The 20,608-nt window shown below is 47.3% G+C and overlaps 1 protein-coding gene across 1 annotated transcript; it reads right to left on the bottom strand.

Moving 5' to 3' along the window:
• Positions 1 to 1,185: 1,185 nt before the first annotated feature.
• Positions 1,186 to 10,998, bottom strand: slc5a6a (solute carrier family 5 member 6a; the record flags this gene model as incomplete). The annotated part of the gene is made up of 16 exons (XM_079996871.1): positions 1,186 to 1,389; positions 2,424 to 2,545; positions 2,906 to 3,009; positions 3,087 to 3,271; positions 3,431 to 3,517; positions 3,698 to 3,765; positions 4,812 to 4,924; positions 5,080 to 5,168; positions 6,037 to 6,166; positions 6,518 to 6,658; positions 6,980 to 7,134; positions 8,301 to 8,368; positions 8,447 to 8,498; positions 8,590 to 8,655; positions 9,056 to 9,277; positions 10,873 to 10,998. The coding sequence occupies 16 exons, from the start codon at positions 10,996 to 10,998 to the stop codon at positions 1,237 to 1,239; spliced, it is 1,881 nt and encodes a 626-aa protein (XP_079852997.1). The 3' UTR covers positions 1,186 to 1,236.
• Between the last annotated feature and the right edge of the window lie 9,610 nt (positions 10,999 to 20,608).

The raw sequence follows: 20,608 nt of genomic DNA on the forward strand, positions 1-20,608 counted from the left end.
CAGCATAAACATAACATGAACCATGGGAGCTCGAGGTTGCTAAGCAACTACCTTTGTTTGGAGGTGGGTGTTTGACGTCAGGCTGGCGACGCCCACACGCTACAGACTGACAGGCTGGACACGCCCTCCTGGATCAGCTGTGATGCTTCTTACTCTCTGGCCGGCGGCCTGCACCGACCGGCTGCGACGGACTCTGCAGCCCAAAGCCTAAAACATACGACTGTGGCCCCCAGTGGCCTCCAGTGGCCCCCAGTGGCCCCCAGTGGCCTCCAGTGGCCAAGTCCTTGACAACATGACGTCACCATCATATTTTGGACTTCTGCATTCCTTGAGTTTGACCGATTGTATAAAACTCAGAGAGAGGAAAACACCATTTTCTCTTTCTAGGACAATCATTTACAGCTAAAACCACTATTTACATTTTTTTGAACTGTGTTGCAAACTATTAGAATTGAGAATGAAGGTGTTTGTTGTTTTGGGATTTTCCTTTCAGAATAAGAAATGAAATGAAGGAGCAGGTAGCGACAGCGTCAACGCCTCAGCTCCTCCCGTCGAGTGATACGGTTCAGTCGTGTGTTTCAGATGAACTGATGGTTTCTGTATCGCTACGGCGACCAAGGTGATTTTTAAACTTTGAACAGAAGGGGTGGGGGCCTCGCGCCCACATCCTGGTAGTTTTGTTTTTCAGTTGCAGCCGTCGAGGCAAACACCAAACACGAGGCTGACACACCCGACGCACATAACAACAAGGAGGATCACCATGACGACGACGACGACCCAGGCCCGCTCTCGTTCCAGGAAGCAGAAGGTTCCGTTCGTGTTTCAATCTCTTCCACGTATTTTGTCTCCTTCCATCCTTCTATAAAAAATAACATTTACCACACATATAAAAACAGTCCAACTGGACTCTCCACCTGCTTCTTGGGTGGAGCCGCGTCCCGACCGACACCTTTTCAGATCCCAGGAGACGGAGGAGCACCGAGTAGAAGGGCGTGGCCTCCTCCCACAACGTTCCTTCCGTCGCTCCGAGGCCACAACAACCTTTCCAGCAAAGAGTCACGTTTAAGGGCGGGAAACAAATGTAAAGATTCCGCATTTTCAGTTGACAGGCTCCGCCCCCTGTCTGTGATTGGTCCAAATACATCACATGGTTGGTTGTGTCCCAGTTGAGCGGCAGAGGGCGGGGTTCCGGTTCTTTCAGCGAACACACTTCTTACTGAGTGTACTGACCATGTGTCACAGCGACGTCTCCTGCAGCAGCTGAGGAGGCGGGGCCTCGAGGCCACCCTCCTCTTTAGGCTCCTCCTTAGGCCCCGCCTCCACCTCTGCCACCTCCTCGCTGCTGTGCTTCTTAGCCTTCTGGTACAGCTGGCCGTCCAGCGCTTTGGCCTGAAGGAACAGACAGACAGTTGTTTTAGTTATTACAGGTTTTTGTGTTAATGCCTAAATAAATAAAGCTGCAGGCAACACCACACAGGGCCAGGTTAGTCACGTTAGGTACCTATTACAGTTTTCTACGTTACCTGAAACGCAGCACCACTTCCAATTCTCCGAGATTACATTGAACGCGGCATCATCTCCTCCGGTCCAACTCTTCCTTCATTATAATCATTTTAAAAAGCTGCTTGAGCACTTTCTCTGAATCCAATTCATCCACTTGTGCAAAGCGTTGTTCTCTGCATATTTTTGTTTTCAGATAATTTTCAGTCCAAGATATAACATTATGCTCTTACCCTTAAATATAAGGGTGGTGTGGGAATGGTGTGGTTTGAGCAGCTACACCTGTCCTGGGTCCAGGTAATTGGGGACCCAGGATCAGGGTGGCTGTACACCTGTTGCTGGTTGGTTGGTCTAACAAGCAACAGGTAAAGCCTCCATCCCCACAAACACTCAGTAGAGGAGCCCTGTCATGACCTGTGTCCATCTGCTCCCGGCTTGTTCCACCTAGCCCCCTCTCCACAGTAAACTGTGTTTTCTCAACCCATCGTCTGTGCCTCGGTGCTGGAGCTCCCTGAAACTGCACAGTATAGACTGATACTGTATATTCAGAAATCAGGCTTGAATAAAAACATTTCCCCGGCTCCCCGGAAGCAAACCCAGTCAAGATCACAATCACAATGTTTTTGGATGATTAGCTCAATATTGATAAATTGCACAATATTTTGGGGATGACCATCAGTGTTTTCATAAGATACTTAGACATCAGTAATATGGTAGAACTAATAACTAGTAATGTGGATATTACGTCATGGGTTGGAACAGTAGAACAGTGTGAAGGTCAGAAAACCGCATCACTTTACTGTAACGTTCCTTAAAGACATTAAAGTACTCCGTCAAAACCCCACAGCCACCATCCCAGAGCACACCTGCTCTCGTATCAGTTTGATATTCATATCATGTGTATTATATCCATGCATTGCCACCTTGTGTGCTAGCGGTGTGACGCAGCAGAGCTTCTCCCTGTAGCGCTGCGGCAGGAAGAACAGCAGGTTCCCCAGGACGGGGTACACGGTGCCCGGCGTCAGGTCCTTCTCCTTCATGGGACCTGGAGGAGGGGTCACACAGGGTCAGCAGGGGGTCACACAGGGTCAGCAGGGGGTCACACAGGGTCAGAACAGGTGGAGAACGCTGGTCCTGCTTCAAACTGAAACATCAAGGTGGACAGAGGAAAGGACGGAGCTGGACACTGCACAGTACAACAAGTATTACACTGAAAAACAAAAGGAGTCACAAGCAAGACACGTGTGTTTACAATACATCAGTGTGTGAATATGAAATATGAAATATGAACAGGGATTTGTACGCAGAACCCAAAATGCTGCCGAGTGAAGCAACTGAAAGCTTAAAAAGACTTATAGTCTGTGTTTGACTGTGTGTGTGTGTGACTGTGTGTGTGTGTGTGTACCTGTCAACAGGCTGACTACCAGTCCCACCACCACCACCGTAGCAGAGTTGTGTGCACTGTACCACATGTAGGACAGAGAATAGAGCGACTCCAGCCCAGACGGCCTGAGAGAGAAATAACTTTAAATATATACATTCATAACATTGTTATTATCATCACCATGATTATTATAGTATGTCACCTTGGCTTGGATGTGACCGAGCTAACCAGCGTTGTCATGGCAACTGTTGTCATGTTGGCCAGGAGGGGCGGAGCCGTGGTGTTGATTGGCGGCAGGAGGGCGGAGCCTGACATACGCATCACAAAACTACCGATGCCGACCCAGAACGCCATGAGGAGCCCTGCCAGCAAACCAACAACCGCACCCTGAGAGGAGGAGGCCAAAAAAGAGGTGGAGAAGGTGAGCGGAGCGGCTTCTGGAGCCTCCATCTTCCATGAGCTCCACGTTTTAATGCTTCCATGTGAGAAGATTGAAGAGAATTAAGGACGTTTCCACGGCGATGTTCAGAGTCCTGAGAAACCTACTGTGGAGTTTGCCCAAGGGAAGAACATCCCCAAACAGAAGAGCCCGAGCAGAGGACCTCCAACCATCCCAAAGATACTGAAGGCTGCCTGGAGGGGGGGGGGCACACACTGTAACTTCAACCACTAGAGGGAGCTCTGCAGGCTCATTAAACAGGAGCTGCTCCACCACAGACAGAAGGAGCTGAGAAGCCCCAAAAACTGAAGATCACCTGGAGATGCTGTGATACTTGAATGATATTTGACAGTGACGGAGGAGGTGGCGCTCACCTGCAGCACGGAGCCCATCAGGGAGGCGATGTAGGCCATGGCCAGACACACCAGACCGTAGGAGAGAGCTGTGGAGGAGAACACCGTCAGCACCTCAACCTTCCTCCAGCACCTCAACCTTCCTCCAGCCCCTCCACCCTTTATCAGCACCTCCCCCCAGCACCTCCACCCTCCATCAGCTACTCCACCTTCCCACCAGCACTCTGCAACTCAGCATCCACCCACTTCTGCTGCAGAAAGCATGCTGTGTTTCACCCGTGTGGTGGATGGTGTAACTCAATCATCCAACAAACCTCAGTATATCACTAATAATTATATCTGGTTGTATTGAATTATACATTTAAAACTTGATTTGACGTCACATCAAAGCAAAGCACATCAACTACATAACTGATATAAAACTACCATACTCATATTTACACAATATGGCATTTACTTCAAAATAATAATAGACCAGTGAGAACCAGTTAAAACAAGTGAGAACCAATTCAAATCGGTGTAAACCAGTTAAAAGCTGTGTAAACCAGTCAAACCAGTTAAACCAGTGCAAAACATCTAAAGGCAGTGTAAAGCAGTGTAAAGCAGTGTAAAGCAGTGTAAAGCAGTGTTAAGTAGTGTAGATCAGCGTAAAGCCGTTGGAAGCAGTGTAAAGCAGTGTAAAGCAGTGTTAAGTAGTGTAGATCAGCGTAAAGCCGTTGGAAGCAGTGTAAATCAGTGTTAAGCAGTGTTAAGCAGTGTTAAGTAGTGTAGATCAGCGTAAAGCTGTTGGAAGCAGTGTAAAGCAGTGAACAGCTGCGTAGAGCAGTGTAAAGCAATCTAATGCAATGCAGAGCAGTGTACGGCAGTTGGAAGTGCTATCAAGTAGTGTACAGCAGTGTAAAGCATTTAGAAGCAGTGTAAAGCAGTTAGAGGCAGTGTAAAGCAGTTTACGGTAGCGTAAATCAGTGTCAAGTAGTGCAAATCAGTGTACATCGGTGTAAATCATGTGTAAATAAATCAGTGTACAGCAATATACAGCAGTGTAAAACAGTATAAAGCAGTGTAAAACAGTGCAAAGCAATGTAAAGCAGTGTAAAGCGGTGTAAAGCAGTGTATAAATGGGTAAAGCAGTCACCTAGGCCCTTAGACAGCAAGGTGGCTTTGGCCTCCGTCATGGTGGGGAAGTGCGGCTTGATCAGGTCCTCCAGGGTGACTGTGGCTAGAGAGTTAAAGGCGGAGGAGATGGTGCTGAGGAGAGAGAGATAATCATTCAATCACAAAAAGCTTGAGACGAGCTGAACACGTTTCCCTGAATGTGGACGAGATCTCAAAGCAGAGGAACAAGCTTCCAGAGCAGCAGACCGGGGTCAGAGGTCAGTCGGGGTCAGGGGTCGTGGTCCTACCTGAGAGCTCCACTGAAGAGACAGGCCACGAAGAGCCCGGCCAGACCAGGCAGGTCCTCGAACACATCCATCACAAAGTACAGCACCATCTACAGGACGGAGGGAGACGTTACACATGGGAGACATTTAACTTGAACCGTGGATGCTGAGTTTCTTCCCTGTGAGAATCGAACCGTCAATGAACTAAACCACCTCACAGGTTGACACAAGGCAGTTTTCAAATGCCAAAGGCTGCCATTAAAAATCTGTTTTTGCAGAGGGCTGCTGCTCCTCCTATTGGCCAGGTGGCGAGCGTCGAGCACGCCCCAGAGGGGGAGGGGCACATCCCGCACCTGTCTCAGCCCCCCCCAGAGGGGGAGGGGCACATCCCCCAGCTGTCTCTCTCTCCGACGGCAGCCACGGGGCCAGATCAGTGTTTTTATTTGACGTCTCCTGATGGAGGAAACCGTCCTCTGCGGCCTGCTCGTGGACGTACACCTCTGCTCCAACACTGCTTATCTCCACAATGTTCATCTTAAGATTCTAACAACTACGAGGTGGAAGTTAAAGCCAGGAGTCAGGTTCCTGCTGGGATCGAATCAGTTAGATACAGATGTTGTTCATATGCATTCAAGCATCAGTCTGTCATGTCGCTGTAACAGGGCGTGGCCGACAGGAAACAGCAGTTGATGTTTATATGTTGTATCCAATGTTTTTGTTGGTCATACTATAAAACGACTTATTGCTCATGTTTAGTGAATAAAACCGATAAGGAACTTAAAAAATATAAAAATCACACAGTAAATCACAATCACAACATTGGTCTAAAAATAAAAAATTCTAAATAAAAAATAAAACGCAATTTGATTATTCTCCAAACGTTTGGGCTCCGCCGAGCAGGGACAGAATGATGCCGAGGAGTCTTTGAAAACCTCTCGGCGGCTGGGTGTAGTCAACAGGAAAAGGGTGGAGCCAGACCTGGTCCTTGGTCTTGACGTAGCCCTTGTCCAGAGGACTGTCCTCCCCGTAGCGAGCGAACATCACCAGCCCCATCAGGCAGCCCAGCGAGAGCACGATCTGCTGGCAGGGGAACACCACGTAGCACGACCTGCGAGCACATGCACAACATGGAGCCTCCATCTTGTATAACTGCTCCGCCCTCGGTTCTGGTTCTGTTCGACAGGGAACCCAGCTCCTCTGTCAGCATCACACCGGATGACACCAGAACACCAAGGTCAAAAGCGTTTTGTTCATCATAGGTGTTCATATGAAAATAATAATAATAATAATGTGGCCAGAGCCTTTGCACAAACAAGGAATTGGACTCATTAGTATATAGAAGATTAAAATAATGTGAAGGGAACGTCCTTGAAGCTAATTGGGATGCAGCTCGCACATCAAACAGACGGTAACAGTAACTTGACGGCCTGCTGTTTGCGACGCAGGCAGCAGGACTCACATGACGGCCTCCCTCTCCGTCCTGGAGCTCAGGTAGCGCTGCACCTGGGCCTGGTTCACCCCGTACAGGGCCAGCATCAGGAAGATCCCGCCCACACCCAGGGTCCAGAAGGTGTGGCGCTCCAGGGGGTCGGGGTTCAGGCTGCAGCGGGACGCGGGGAGGGAGAGGGGGAAGGAAGGAAGGAAGGAAGGAAGGAAGGAAGGACCACAGGGTCAATGTGATCACTTTGTTATTTTAATGGGTTCTTTTGTCTTTGCTTTTTTCCCCCCAATTTTTTTTTTACAAAAACTAAAAGGTAAAGAGAAAATATTCAAAATAAACAAGAATTTGTGAAAAAAATTAAGAAAAAAAAAAGAAAAATAATAGACATCTGAAAACATCTGAGCAGCAGCAGGCTCTCAGCATCCATCCCTCTCTCCTCACTCAAGCACATTCCAGTCAGTCAAGGTGAAATGAACGCACTCCAGGCCGGCGATGCGGCTGCCGTTCAGCGCTTTCCTCCACACCTCCCCCATGCCGCCGGCCTGGCTGGCCCCCACCACGATGACGGCCAGCTGCCCGGCGAACATCACCACCGTCTGGAAGACGTCGGTCCAAATCACCGCCTTCAGACCCCCCTGCCAGACAGAGAAAGAAGCCACAGTAACCCTGGAAAATAATGACAAATATAATCAAATAATCAAATGTAATAATACCCATCACATCCACGTCAAACATCCAGATGTTTTAGGGAAGTTGGATTTTCAGCTTTTTAACACACAGAAGGTCAGAGGTCACAGAAAATGTGAAGATGTAAAGGTATTCTACATTAGTAGGGTCCAGCCTCGGCTTTTATTATTATAATACTAAAATACTATGATTAATATCTGAAACACGATATTCTCGACATCTCGATACTGATGTAACGATACGCCTTAGAACCAGGACGTTTCACACGTCTTGCTGTTCCAGTTTGATCAGTATCTACACCTGGAGCAGAAATGAGGGAGATACTGTCACAAATTTACCTAAAGCCGAGGAACGTTGGTGCGATCTGATTGGCTTGATCGTCCCTCTGAGCTCACTGGCATCCAGTCACCCTGGCCCGTGCTGCGTTTAACGGAAACTCGGAAAACTGCAACCCGTGCGGCATTTTACGAAACCCCGAAAACTGTGCTGGGTCACGGAAGGCGTCTCCGCGCCGCAGGAAGTTCTAAGAAGCTTGGGAGGAACAGAGGCTTCCTCCTGAGCCCGCCCTGCCTGATCCGGGAACGATGGAGGCTGTCAGAGCGCCGTTTTGATCTCCTACCCCAGAGCAGGAACCCAACGTCACAGGAGGAGCATCCAGTGAGGTCACGTGACCAGGCAATGAAGCACCGCTAACAGCCACCCTCCAAAACATATGTTTAAAAGTAAGATGCTTCATTTCAAGTAAACACGTCTTTATTTAAACACTGTTTATTTCCAAAACATTTAATCTACGTAAAAAAAAAAAAACGTCCCTCCGCCCCACCTGGACGTGACGGAGGCTGGGCGTGTTTTACAGAACCTACGTCGCTACCACCACTCAACTGGACCCGTGTGTTGACGCCTGCAGCTACATCAGTTATTTCCACGTCATTGTGGTGGTGTGTCCTGGTGAAGCTCTTCCCTAAAACCAATCATTATCTTCATGACGGTGTGTGAACTCATCCGTGTGGCACAGCAAAGGAACCAAGGAGAAGGGATGGAGGGAAGGACAGACGGAGGGAGGGAGGGAGGGAGGGGGGAGGAGGAGGAGAAGGCGTGGCCTCCGGTCTCCTACCAGTGTGGTGTACAGCGTGCACACCAGCCCCATGGCCAACACCGCCCCCCACAGGTCGAACCCTGTAACTGCAGCACAACACGACGGTCAGGAAGCGCCGCTCGTCAGTGGGAGCCTTCATGTTCAACCTTCAACCTTCATCATACCTGCGTTGAGCGCCAGCGCCGGAGCGTAGAGCACCACGCCCATGTAGATCACCTGAGGAGACACGGACACCATGACACCTGCACCTGGAACAACACTCAATGCCACAAAGACTGAATGAAACAAGTACAACCAAGTACAATACCATCTGGAAGATGAACGTCACCGTCCCACAGATCCTCACGCTCTTGTTGAAACGCAGCTCCAGATACTGGAGGAAGAGGAAGAGGAAGGGGAAGAGGAAGAGGAAGAGGAAGGAGAAGAGGAAGGAGAAGACAGGTCATTACAAAACAGCCTCATCATCTCTTCAATAAATCAGTTTCCAGGACATTCTCCATGACCACGTGTTCATTCATATTACAGACATATAAATATGCTGTTGGAGAGATATTCATTTGAAAGTTGATAGAATTGATTATATTCCACAAATTCTTATTTTGTGCACCTCATATTACGTTCCAGGACATTTTGGGCAATTCTGTCGTAATCCATAACTTTTCCATGACATTCCCTGTTCTGGTGTCTGCTGAGTGTGAAACCCAGGAAAGGCAGAAGCCGGGACGCACTGCTGCCAAAAGGTGACAGCACCACCCACTGCTCCACCCACGCACCTCGTAGGCGCTGGAGAGCCGCAGCCGGTAGAAGACGGGGATGAAGACGTGGGCGGGGATGAGCAGCCCCAGGAAGTAGGAGCAGCCCAGGAACCAGTACTGCGTCCCGAAGGTGTAGACCTCGGACGGAGCGCCCAAGATGGCCACCGCCGACTGGAAGGTGGCGAGCAGCGACAGAGACACCGGCAGGCAGCTCATGGAGCGGTCAGCCAGCAGGAACTCCTGCACACAGGCCAGAAAACACCAACCACACTACACCTCAAGTCAGAGAGACGACACAGGGATGGAGGGATGGAGGATGGAGGGGTGGAGGGGTGGAAGGGAGGGGTGGAGGGGTGAAGGGATGGAGGGTGGAGGGGTGGAGGGATGGAGGGATGGAGGGTGGAGGGGTGGAGGGATGGAGGGTGGAGGGGTGGAGGGATGGAGGGTGGAGGGATGGAGGGTGGAGGGGTGGAGGGATGGAGGGTGGTTCCTCCTTTCACCATGAGGAACCCACACATTTTGTAAAGATCATTGAAAACATTTTCAGTTATTTGATTCACAAACAAACAAACAAACAGAAAATGACAAAACTAAACTCTGCAGTGAAGCGAGAATGTCCTTACACATTCTGTATTACTAGTTATAGTTCTGTATTACTAGTTATAGTTCTGTATTACTAGTTATAGTTCTGTATTACTTGTTAGTTATAGTTCTGTATTACTAGTTATAGTTCTGTATTACTAGTTATAGTTCTGTATTACTAGTTATAGTTCTGTATTACTAGTTATAGTTCTGTATTAGTAGTTATAGTTCTGTATTACTTGTTATAGTTCTGTATTACTAGTTATAGTTCTGTATTACTAGTTATAGTTCTGTATTACTTGTTAGTTATAGTTCTGTATTAGTAGTTATAGTTCTGTATTACTTGTTATAGTTCTGTATTACTAGTTATAGTTCTGTATTACTAGTTATAGTTCTGTATTACTTGTTATAGTTCTGTATTACTAGTTATAGTTCTGTATTAGTAGTTATAGTTCTGTATTACTTGTTATAGTTCTGTATTACTAGTCATAGTTCTGTAGTACTTGTTATAGTTCTGTATTACTAGTTATAGTTCTGTATTACTAGTTATAGTTCTGTATTACTTGTTAGTTATAGTTCTGTATTACTTGTTATAGTTCTGTATTACTAGTTATAGTTCTGTATTACTAGTTATAGTTCTGTATTACTAGTTATAGTTCTGTATTACTAGTTATAGTTCTGTATTACTTGTTATAGTTCTGTATTACTAGTTATAGTTCTGTATTACTAGTTATAGTTCTGTATTACTAGTTATAGTTCTGTATTACTAGTTATAGTTCTGTATTACTTGTTATAGTTCTGTATTACTAGTTATAGTTCTGTATTACTTGTTATAGTTCTGTATTACTTGTTATAGTTCTGTATTACTAGTTATAGTTCTGTATTACTAGTTATAGTTCTGTATTACTTGTTATAGTTCTGTATTACTAGTTATAGTTCTGTATTACTAGTTATAGTTCTGTATTACTTGTTATAGTTCTGTATAACTTGTTATAGTTCTGTATTAGTAGTTATAGTTCTGTATTAGTAGTTATAGTTCTGTATTACTTGTTATAGTTCTGTATTACTTGTTATAGTTCTGTATTACTAGTTATAGTTCTGTATAACTAGTTATAGTTCTGTATTACTTGTTAGTTATAGTTCTGTATTACTAGTTACAGTTCTCTATTACTAGTTACAGTTCTGTATTACTAGTTACAGTGCAGTATTACTAGTTACAGTTCAGTATTACTAGCAGTAATACCAGCGCTGACCTGCGTGGTGCGCTGGCGTCCTCCAGAGAAGGCGTAGAAGAGGCCGATGCCGGCCGACGCCACCAGCAGCAGAGCGAAGATGACGTAGTCCACCGTGGTGAAGTGCATCTGCACCACGTCTCCCATGATGCCGCTGGAGGTGTGTGTGGGGGGGGGGGGTAGGGGGCGGGGTCACAGCAGCAAGGCCACACCTCCAACCATAGGGAGCTGAGATGGGGGGGGGGTATCTGTTGCCCCGGGGCAACCAGATGTGTGCCACTGTCAACATGTTGTTTGGTGTCATCAACCACTTTTCATATGTTGAACAAATCAAAATAAAACTTGTCGCTGCGTCCAGAGAAAAGGAGTTTTCCTGGTGAACTGATTTACTCAACAAGTGAGAATATTGAAATATGAATTATAATTATGTCATTATACATCATCATCACCCAACTGATACTGAACATTTGAACTGGGTGACAGTTTGTCAGTGTTGTTTGGCAGCTTAGCAACCACTTGATCCTTCACCGTGTTTTTATCTTTTGTTCTCAAGCCTTTGGTGGAGGTTTGACAAGACATAGTTCAAAATTATTCCATAATAATTCAAATTCTAAATTGACGTTAAAGTTCCATAAACGTCTGCATTACAATATAGAGAAGTCATCAATTCAACTGCATATTACAATTGTACGTTACTAACAGAAGAAGTAGAATAAAGCAGTCAAGTCAGCTGGAGGATGCTGCAACGCAAGCGGACGGAGCGTTGGAAGAACAACAAGGTGGAGGAGGCAGAAGAGTCTGTCTTCCAGACAGAACGTCTGGCGATAAGAAAGGTTCAAATTGTACCCAAAACACCTCGTAAACGCCCTTCAAATACTTTTGCAAGGGAATATTTAGAGAAAACACAGTGTTTGATATGACGAGAGAAGCCTCCTGTTTCATCAGAGCAGCTTCACATCCAACCACTTCATCCAAAACACCAGGAAGAGAAAGACATGAAGGAAAAACTCTAAAAAGGCCTTCCATCGTTTGGTTAAGTTAAATACTTTACAGCTGGATTCCATTTATTTATAATATATAGGGTTTATATGACGTCACTGAATCTGGTTTGATCGTTAATGAATAAACACATAAATATAATAAAATACATCATAAAATACAATTCATCTCATGAGTTCTTACCTGCTCCACCGAGGCCGACGGCTCCAAGGCCCAAGCTCGGTCCGGTCTTAACGCTCTCCAAAAGGGGCGGGCTTGATCCAAAGCTCCAATCACAGCCAGCGTGGGGGCGGGGCTTGTTCCAAAGCTCCAATCACAGCCAGCGTGGAGAGGACCGGGCAATGTCTGCAAAACACCACAAAAAAGGGCACGAAAGGTGATTTAAGTTGGTGCCTACATTCAAAGGAAATCAATGATCATCAGTATCAATGATCATCAGTATCAATGATTTTGATTAAAAACATTTTGACCATGATAGCATGACTTGGTTGAAAAGTACTTGTAAAACAACACTGATACTTCCACATCATTCAATTTGTATCGTTTCCATTATTGAAGGCATTTGAAAACTGTCATTTGAATACTTTGCAATTTGTTTTCCGTTTAGGTTGGAGACTGTACCGCCATCGGTCAGAAATGAAACTGAGAACTTTGCAGATATTCTCACTACGCGCGAGACATCAATCTGGGGACGGACGAGCGTGAAACCACGACGGTACAAACACAGCTTCGCTCCACCGCCTCCACCTGCCTCCACATGTTTCCGCTGGAGCTCGCTGAGAAGGTGGAACCACGACCGTTCACAAGAAGAACAACAGATGAAGGATCCTCTCACACTCAAAGCAAACACAGAGAGAGGAGCAAACACAGATCTGCTTCCCTCAACAACACAAAGCTACTAGTACTGCTGCACAGCATGCTGCCCTCCCACTGAGAGAGGAAGAGGAGAGGAGGAGGAGGAGGAGGAGGAGGAGAGGAAGAGGAAGAGAGGAGGAGGAGGAGGAGGAGGAGGAGGAGGAGAGGAAGAGGAAGAGAGGAGGAGGAGGAGGAGAGGAAGAGGAAGAGAGGAGGAGGAGGAGGAGGAGGAGGAGGAGAGGAAGAGGAAGAGAGGAGGAGGAGGAGGAGGAGGAGGAGAGGAAGAGGAAGAGAGGAGGAGGAGGAGGAGGAGGAGGAGGGAGGGCTGTTTACTGTGTTTACATTTTTAGGTCTGTTTTTCTCTTCTTTTATAAAATGTTTGTTTGTATTTACTGTCACCAGGTCGACCGTGCGTCACCACTTCCTGTCTAGTGTTGAGATCAACTTCCTGGTTCAGCGTTTATTCAGGTTATTCTGTATAAATATGAATGTGAATATATGTTCCGGTACTTTCTTCAATCAACACACTGTGTACACAGCTGGAGTCACGGCCACGAGGTGCAGACAAGTGCAATAAAAACAAAAAAAACAGTGTAAACAATAAATAAAGTTATGAAAGCAGCTGAAACGCGTTGAGGACGCGGTGTCGTGAGCCCGACATATCTCCCACATGTTACGTGATCATCTTGCCGTCGTTTCCCCGGAAAAAAGTTCCATCTTAGAGTTGCGTGCGTTTTGCAGGCGCGGCCCTCGGACGGCTCCTTCCTCTGGAGGCGGAGCTTCCTGCCGGAGCCGTTCCAAGGAATGAGGCTGGCACGTCACGCAAGGAGACAGGATATTCCGGCAGAAATCAGCCCTGCGTGCTGGACACTGAAAGGGCTGAGAACATGATCCATAACCCCAATCTCACTCTGAGAGGGAAGCCATGATGAGAAGGTCCCTCGCTCGGCGGCGCCGCTCGTCCACGTGGCCGCGACGCGCCGTGGAATCAGACGACCACTCGCCGCGTCCCGACCGTCCCCAAACTCCTGTCGACGTTTCAGATCCCTCCCGGCGTCACGCTGGGCAGCGGCAGAATTACCGGCGTCCCTCATCTGAATAAAGGCTCAAGTGAACTAGACCCTCTCAGGTCCGAGCTGAGTTCAGAGAAGCCTTGTGGGTTTGGTGCGGTTTGATACTATGATCATCAACTGAACAGTCTGACTCCAAAGTGGTTGATACCTCCATGAAGGACACAGCGACATGGATATGACGTCAACAGTTTGGTCGGTATCATGATGCAGCTTAGAGACAGATCTCAAAACACACAAGATATAAAGAGTGTGTTTTTGTATTTTGTGGTGCCCGTCAGAAATGTTGTCATAGCAACACACTAGAATATATTGACGAACTGTTTTGTCAATACAGAGCTGTTCATCAAGGGTATACAATGAGGTCAAAACAGTTGATCAAATGTGACGTCTTCAGAGGTAAAAACAAGGTTTTATCACAACTGCTCACAACTTTATTTCAGTTGACCCAAGGTGTGAAATGAGCCATCAATGACCTTAAAAGTCCTGAGGGTTGCTGTTGAGCTGCCCATGGAGTAGGACATGTTTGGCTTGAGCTCCCGCTGAACTTCTGTTTTATTTCAAGTTAAAAAGCGCTTTTCATTCAATTCTGCCCCGAACATATTTAAAAAAGTTAAACAACAGTCTATGCAGATTGATGGCACCGGACCATCCGCTGCCAGGCCCGACGAAGCCCCGACATGGAGTTCCACAGACGGCCCCGCTTGGAGGCCCTTGCCTTCGCCGGATGTCCAGGAGACGAATGCTCAAGTTCTCAAGTCACGGATCCTTCTCTCGCTAAAAGCGGACATTTCGCCGGTGATAAAATCAGAACTGAGAAAGCACTTTCCGAGGACTTCCGCTTCCTCAGGAGTAAACTACAAGCGGTAGAAATAGATACAACAAACAATACGGCGGCAATCCGCTCCAAGATGAACCAAATGAAAACGACAATCAAAGAGGTAGAAGGCGGAGCGTCGACGCGGTCGGACGAGCCGGCAACATCACCCACCGCGGCGATTGACGTGGAAGCAGAGATAACGGAGCTTCAAGTGAAATGTGACGACGTGGAGGAAGGAATGAGGAGTAATGTCAGGATGCTGGAAGTAGCTGAGACCAACGGATCCAGCTCTCCCGCATCGGTGTCCAAGCTCCTGAGAGAAGCAACACGGCTGGGTGAAGAGCTGCTGCTGGAGCGCGCCACAGCGGCCTGGCTCCAAGAAGAGCAGATGGGAAACCACGTGCCATCGCAGCTAAACTCCACTACGACCAAGGCGGTGGCGAGGCGCTGAGCCCTGCTCCGCTCCGGGTCCACGGGGGGACCGTTGCTTTTTTTCCCAGACCGCGCTGCAACCGTCGCCCGGGCCAGGGCTGCGTTCGCGGGGGTTAGGGAGCCGCCCCGTAGCCGCCAGGGCGTCCAGCTTGGCGTTGTTCCCGGCCTGACTCGGCATGTCGCACAATGGAGAAGAAAAGGAGTTGACTGACGCCAAGAAAGCAACGCTACGTTAAGAAGAATATCATCCTACAACAGAGGTTGGAGTGTGAACGTGAGACTGAGCTTCATGTGCTGATACCATATCCCAATTTAAATCTCGCCCCAAGTGGGAAATAATTTACGTTTGCATGAATAGGAGGCGGGAGGTGAAATTGGCCTGACCAGAGGAATGTTTTTAGGTAGCTGTTAGTGCTTCCTCTCCTTTTATTCGTTTTTATTTCTGGGCATAAGGGGCAGGTCACCTTCAGTTACAGGCCAGTGATGCCGTTTCATTCCATGGCCAACTTTTGAGCGATAATACCTGTTTAAACACACTATCACTGTTCTTGTTAAGGCTGTTGCTTCCAGTCCTATTTTATTATGCAGTATAGTTCGTATCACTATTTATTCTGTTACATTATATCCCAAAGGGGCAACAACTTATTTGTCTGTATTCATCAGGGGTGGGGAGGTCGCTTTGTGATGTATCCGAGCCTCCTATATGTCTTTAAAAATAAATAGATAAAGAACAGTAACTAAATAAATCAATAAAATATATATATACAATACTCACAAAAAGTTAGGGATATTGGGCTTTCGGGTGAAATTTCAGGATGAACCTAAAATGCACTATAACCTTTACAGGTGAACTTCATTTGACCTTCTCTAAACTTTTGAATGCACATGTCCAACTGTTAAATGTTGGTTTTTGTTCCTACCTGTTTTACCCGTTTTTTATCTTATTTTACCAAGCAGCACAAGCTTCTAATAAACTGTATCATAATGCGCTTTCTGAAATACTTTCATGTAAGATGTTCGGCAGGAGCTTGAGCGGTCGGCTCTAGTGTTCTCCAACACAAACACTATATGTGTGAATTTGTTTTGGAAGGTACTATGTCCACCTGTTTTTTTTTGGGGGAGGGGGCAAACAAGTTCATTTCTGGGACTAAACTTGCCAGATGTCTGTTTTACTTGTCACTTGCTGTTACGCTTTGACTTTTATAGAGCTCAGATACACAACTCTTCATGATTAACATGACTGACACCATTACCCCCAGAGGGTTGCAAAAGTTGCGAGTTGGTATTTTAAATCCCTTAACCATCCAGTAAATCGCAAAAAGGTATTTACACATTTAAAACAACTCAAGGCAGATATTGCATTTCTCCAGCCGAACCATCTACGTACAACAGACCATTTTGGACTGAGAGGGGGGTGGGCAGGACGGACATATCACACTTACTTCCACTCCAAAGCCGGAGGGGCAGCCGTACCCATTGATAAACATCCACCATTTACAATGACAAGTGTAGTGGCTGAGCCCCTCCGAACTGGAAGGTTTTTTTAAGGTCCTGCATGTCCCCTCTATAGAGCCGGGGACAGCTGCTGAGCTGCAGGAGGACCTCTCAACCAAGGAGATAACATCAGCAATTAGGTCTCTGCAGAGTAGCAAATCTCCGGGGCCAGACGGTTCCCCCACAGAATTCTTAAAAAAATTCTCAGACCAACTCTCCCCTTTATCCCTGTCAGTCTTTGAAGAATCACTTTCAATGAAATCCCTGCCTCCAACCATGCGCCAGGCAGTTATCTCTCTAATCCTCAAGAAAGACAAAAACCCCTTTTGAATGTGGCTCATTTCGTCCAATGTCTCTTTTAAATACATACATTCATATCTCCTAATCTCACAGGTTTTATTAAGAACAGCTTTTCTTTTTTTTAAACATCAGACATCTTTTGAATATACTTCACGGCCCTTCTCCAACAGGTGTGGTGCTTTCACTAGATGTGGAAAAAGGAATTGGAGCAGGTGGAGCGGGTGGAGCGGGCTATCTTTTCAGCACAGTGGAGATGGGTTTGGATTTGGCCACAAGCTCACATCATGGATCGAGCTCTTATATTCATCCCCGATGGCTGCCGTGCGCAACGATAATCTTTCCACCTACTTTGAGCTCCAACGCAGCACAAGGCAGGGGTGTCCTTTATTTCCACTTCTATTTGCGGTTGCCATGGAACCACTTGTTCTAGCTTTGAGGCAAAATGCCGATATCAAGGGAATCCAGCGTGATGGATCAGAGCAATAAGTTTTGCTTTATGCGGACGACATGTTACTGTACATATTCAACCCCTTTTAAGTCTCTCCAATTGAATGGTCTTACTTATGGAATTTGGTAAAATATGGCTGCAAAGAAAAGTGAGCTGATGCCTATTGGTGCTGGTCGGATGCCTTTAGCCTCATTTCCCTTTAAAATCAGCCCTAAGAAATTCAAGAACCTCAGGGTATGGGTTACACATAACTTTAAAGATCTATATGCAGCCAACTACCAGCCCACGTTATCTAATCTGAAGCAGGACATCGAGCGATGGGACCCCCTGCTGCCTTCTCTGGGTGCAAGAATCAATACAGTTATAATCAATACAAATGAACATATTGCCTACATTTCTGTACATATTCCAGTGTCTCCCGGCCTTTCTAACACAATCCTTTTTCTCTAAAGTAAATAACCAGATATCGACCTTGGAACAAAAAAACACCCGAATCAAAAGAGACATACAGAGACCTTGTGCACTGGGAGGGATGGCACTCCCAAATGTCCTGTATTATTATGGGGCAGCCAACATAACACTGCTACACCGGGTGAGAAATTATGTCACCGCCCCAGACTGGACAATACATTTACATTACATTTAGTCATTGATCAGACGCTTTTATCCAAAGCGACTTACAATTGTTCAAACACCGACGGACGCAGCCATCAGGAGCAATGAGGGGTTAAGTGTCTTGCTCAAGGACACTACAGCATGCTAGCAGGAGGAGCCTGGGATCGAACCAGCAACCTTTGGATCACTAGACCACCAGCTCTACCTCCTGAGCTACCATCCCCTGTATGCTGGAGGGGGCGTCTCTAGCAGCCTTACTATGTTCTAAACTACCAATCACACAGCCTGGTTCTAGCTTCACTTCTAACCTGGTTATCATACACTCAATCAAAATATGGAATCAGTTAAGAAGCTCCTTCTCCCCTAAGGATCTGTCGCAAGCTTTACATTACATTACATTACATTGATCAGACGCTTTTATCCAAAGCGATTTACAATCGTTCAAACACTGACGGACGCAGCCATCAGGAGCAATTAGGGGTTAAGTGTCTTGCTCAAGGACACTACAGCATGCTAGCAGGAGGAGCCTGGGATCCAACCAGCAACCTTTAGATGACTAGACCACCAGCTCTACCGCCTGAGCTACCATCCCCCGCAAGCTGCGCCAATTGCAAAAAAACATTTATCCCATCGTGATGGATGAGGCCTTTGCATCCTGGTCTAGAAGGGGTGTGACCTCACCGTCCAATCTATATACCCACGGAAACTTTGTCTCCTTTGAGCAGCTGGTGCAGAAATGCGACGTTCCCAGATCACACTTTTACAGGTACTAGCAGCTCTGGAACATTGTAGCCTGGAACTCAGATGGCTTTCCATCACCGCTTTGCATATGCTTCTGATATGATGCATATGCATCATGTTAGACTTCATCTTCAACTGTTAATCAGTCACAAAACAGGTGATAAGCATAATCTATGAACTACTCAACACATACAATTGGGCACCTTTGGACCTCCTTCAAAATAAATGGGAAACAGACTTAGATGAACAAATCTCAGATGAAACTTGGCACAAAGTAATACAGGGAATCTTCTCCTCTTCCAAAACGTCATAACTTCTGGACGCTCCCAAAACGTCACATGTTCTGGACACTCCCAAAACGTCACATCTTCTGGACGCGCCCAAAACGTCACACGTTCTGGACGCGCCCAAAACGTCACATCTTCTGCACACGCCCAAAACGTCACACGTTCTGGACGCAGCCAAAACGTCACACGTTCTGGACGCACCCAAAACGTCACATCTTCCTGACGCGCCCAAAACGTCACATCTTCTGCACACGCCCAAAACGTCACATCTTCTGGACACTCCCAAAACGTCACATCGTCTGGATGCGCCCAAAACGTCACATCTTCTGGACACGCCCCAAAAAGTCACATCTTCTGCACACGCCCAAAACGTCACATCTTCTGGACGCGCCCAAAACGTCACATCGTCTGGATGCGCCCAAAACGTCACATCGTCTGGACACGCCCAAAACGTCAAATCGTCTGGACACGCCCCAAAAAGTCACATCTTCTGGACACGCCCAAAACGCAACATCTTCCGGACACGCCCCAAAACGTCACAACTTCTGGACACGCCCAAAACGTCACATCTTCTGGACACGCCCAAAACGTCAAATCGTCTGGACACGCCCCAAAAAGTCACATCTTCTGGACACGCCCAAAACGCAACATCTTCCGGACACGCCCCAAAACGTCACAACTTCTGGACACGCCCAAAACGTAACATCTTCTGGACGCGCCCAAAACGTCACATCTTCTGGACGCGCCCAAAACGTCACATCTTCTGGACACGCCCAAAACGTCACATCTTCTGGACACGCCCCAAAACGTCACATCTTCCGGACACGCCCAAATCGCCACATCTTCCGGACACGGCCAAATCGCCACATCTTCCGGACACGCCCCAAAACGTCACAACTTCTGGACACGCCCCAAAACGTCACAACTTCTGGACACGCCCAAAACATCACATCTTCCGGACACGCCCCAAAACGTCACAACTTCTGGACGCGCCCAAAACGTCACATCTCCTGGACCTGCCCAAAACGTCACATCTCCTGGACACGCCCAAAACGTCAAATCGTCTGGACGCGCCCAAAACGTCACATCTTGTGGACACGCCCAAAATGTCACATCTTCCGGACACGCCCAAAACGTCACATCTTCTGGACACGCCCAAAACGTCACACGTTCCGGACACTCCCAGAACGTCACATCTTCTGGACCTGCCCAAAACGTCACATCTCCTGGACACGCCCAAAACGTAACATCTCCTGGACACGCCCAAAACGTCAAATCGTCTGGACGCGCCCAAAACGTCACATCTTGTGGACACGCCCAAAACGTCACATCTTCCAGACACGCCCAAAACGTCACATCTTCTGGACGCGCCCAAAACGTCACATCTTCTGGACACGCCCAAAACGTCAAATCGTCTGGACACGCCCAAAACGTCAAATCGTCTGGACGCGCCCAAAACGTCACATCTTGTGGACACGCCCAAAACGTCACATCTTCCGGACACGCCCAAAACGTCACATCTTCCGGACACGCCCAAAATGTCAAATCGTCCGGACGCGCCCAAAACGTCACATCGTCCGGACGCGCCCAAAACGTCACATCGTCTGGACGCGCCCAAAACGTCACATCTTCTGGACACGCCCAAAACGTCACATCTTCTGGACGCGCCCAAAACGTCACATCTCCTGGACACGCC

Source organism: Zeus faber (genome assembly GCF_960531495.2).
Source record: "Zeus faber genome assembly, chromosome: 2".
NCBI classification, from domain to species: Eukaryota; Metazoa; Chordata; class Actinopteri; order Zeiformes; family Zeidae; genus Zeus; species Zeus faber.